This window comes from Phialemonium atrogriseum (assembly GCF_030411735.1).
Source record: "Phialemonium atrogriseum strain 8032-3 unplaced genomic scaffold QBC33scaffold_46, whole genome shotgun sequence".
Taxonomy (NCBI): Eukaryota; Fungi; Ascomycota; class Sordariomycetes; order Cephalothecales; family Cephalothecaceae; genus Phialemonium; species Phialemonium atrogriseum.
The window spans coordinates 114,183-115,229 of NW_026848183.1; the positions used below are offsets into that span (position 1 = coordinate 114,183).

A 1,047-nucleotide genomic window follows, 5' to 3' on the forward strand; every position below is an offset into this window, starting at 1 on the left:
TATCGGAGTTGTTGAATCTCTTCTTGACTAGCTGCTTAGTTGGGTTTGAGAGCAGGGCACAACGGGTATCTGACTTCCAGACCCGGAAATGGACAGTCACGCCCTCAAGTACATGTGGTCGACGGTAGGCTCTTGATCTTCAGCGTCCTGGACTTGGTGATGGTTACTCTGCATGGCCAAGACCGGATTCTTGGGCATGTCCTGCACCAAGTCCCACCCTCCTTAGAACCATGGGCGGCCTCTAGAGTGTGGTGGTAGGCCCTGATCTGTAGCTCCTTGGCTTCTGGGTGACACGGCTGCCTGTCCGATGGTGTCGATGACATCGGGCCTGTTCGAGATTGCGCAGAGATACGTGTGGGTGAGCGTGGGTGAGCGTGAGGTTAAGTTCTGGCTCTGGTCCGCCAAACTACCACATAGCCTTTGGGGTAGCAGAACATGTACACCTTCATTCCGTCTGCCTTGAGCATGGTACGGCCTACATAAGCCTTCAAGTCGGTGACTTTGACTGACCATGTCGTGGTTTGTGAACCTGATTTTGGACATTAACATGGGTCGATGTGGTGCCTAAGCGTGTGTATAGAGCCGATCATGTTCACGACAGTGTATATGACCCTATTGTTAAACTTTACCTGCGCCTCTCCACAGCCTGGGAAATCGAGAAGCGGCTTGACGATTTCAAAAAAGGCAATGACCACTCCGAGACCTTGGCACTAGCCTACAAGGGAATCCTTGACAGGATCGACGACCAAGGTGAGAGCGCTCGGCGGCTGGCACAAAAGGCTCTCACATGGATCACATTCACGACGACATCTCTCACCGTCATGGAACTCCGACATGCGCTCGCCGTAGACAAGTCCATGACCGAGTTTGAGGAGAAAAACGTCATCTGACCATGGAATTGGTTACTCGAATATCGTGGCCACCAAGTGGTTGTTACCCCGAAGTCCTGCTAGATTGGCTCCGAGAAGAACAAGGCCCTGGCAATCTCGAAGCCAAAAGACCTTGCCGAGTAGCACTCGGTTGCTTCCAAGCCCATTTTCTTGTCGG

At 52.6% G+C, this 1,047-nt stretch overlaps 1 protein-coding gene across 1 annotated transcript in view; it reads left to right on the forward strand.

The window, feature by feature from the left end:
- Nucleotides 1–307: 307 nt before the first annotated feature.
- QBC33DRAFT_602111 (uncharacterized protein) overlaps nt 308–1,047 on the forward strand; it is a gene marked incomplete at its 5' end in the record, with an annotated part of 776 nt that continues 36 nt past the window's right edge. The window contains 2 exons of the mRNA XM_060432141.1: nt 308–368; nt 646–1,047. The exon at nt 646–1,047 is cut by the window's right edge and continues 36 nt beyond it. Of these exons, the coding sequence (XP_060278368.1) occupies nt 308–368; nt 646–890 (306 nt within the window). The 3' untranslated portion in view covers nt 891–1,047. The remainder of the gene's footprint in view (nt 369–645) is intronic.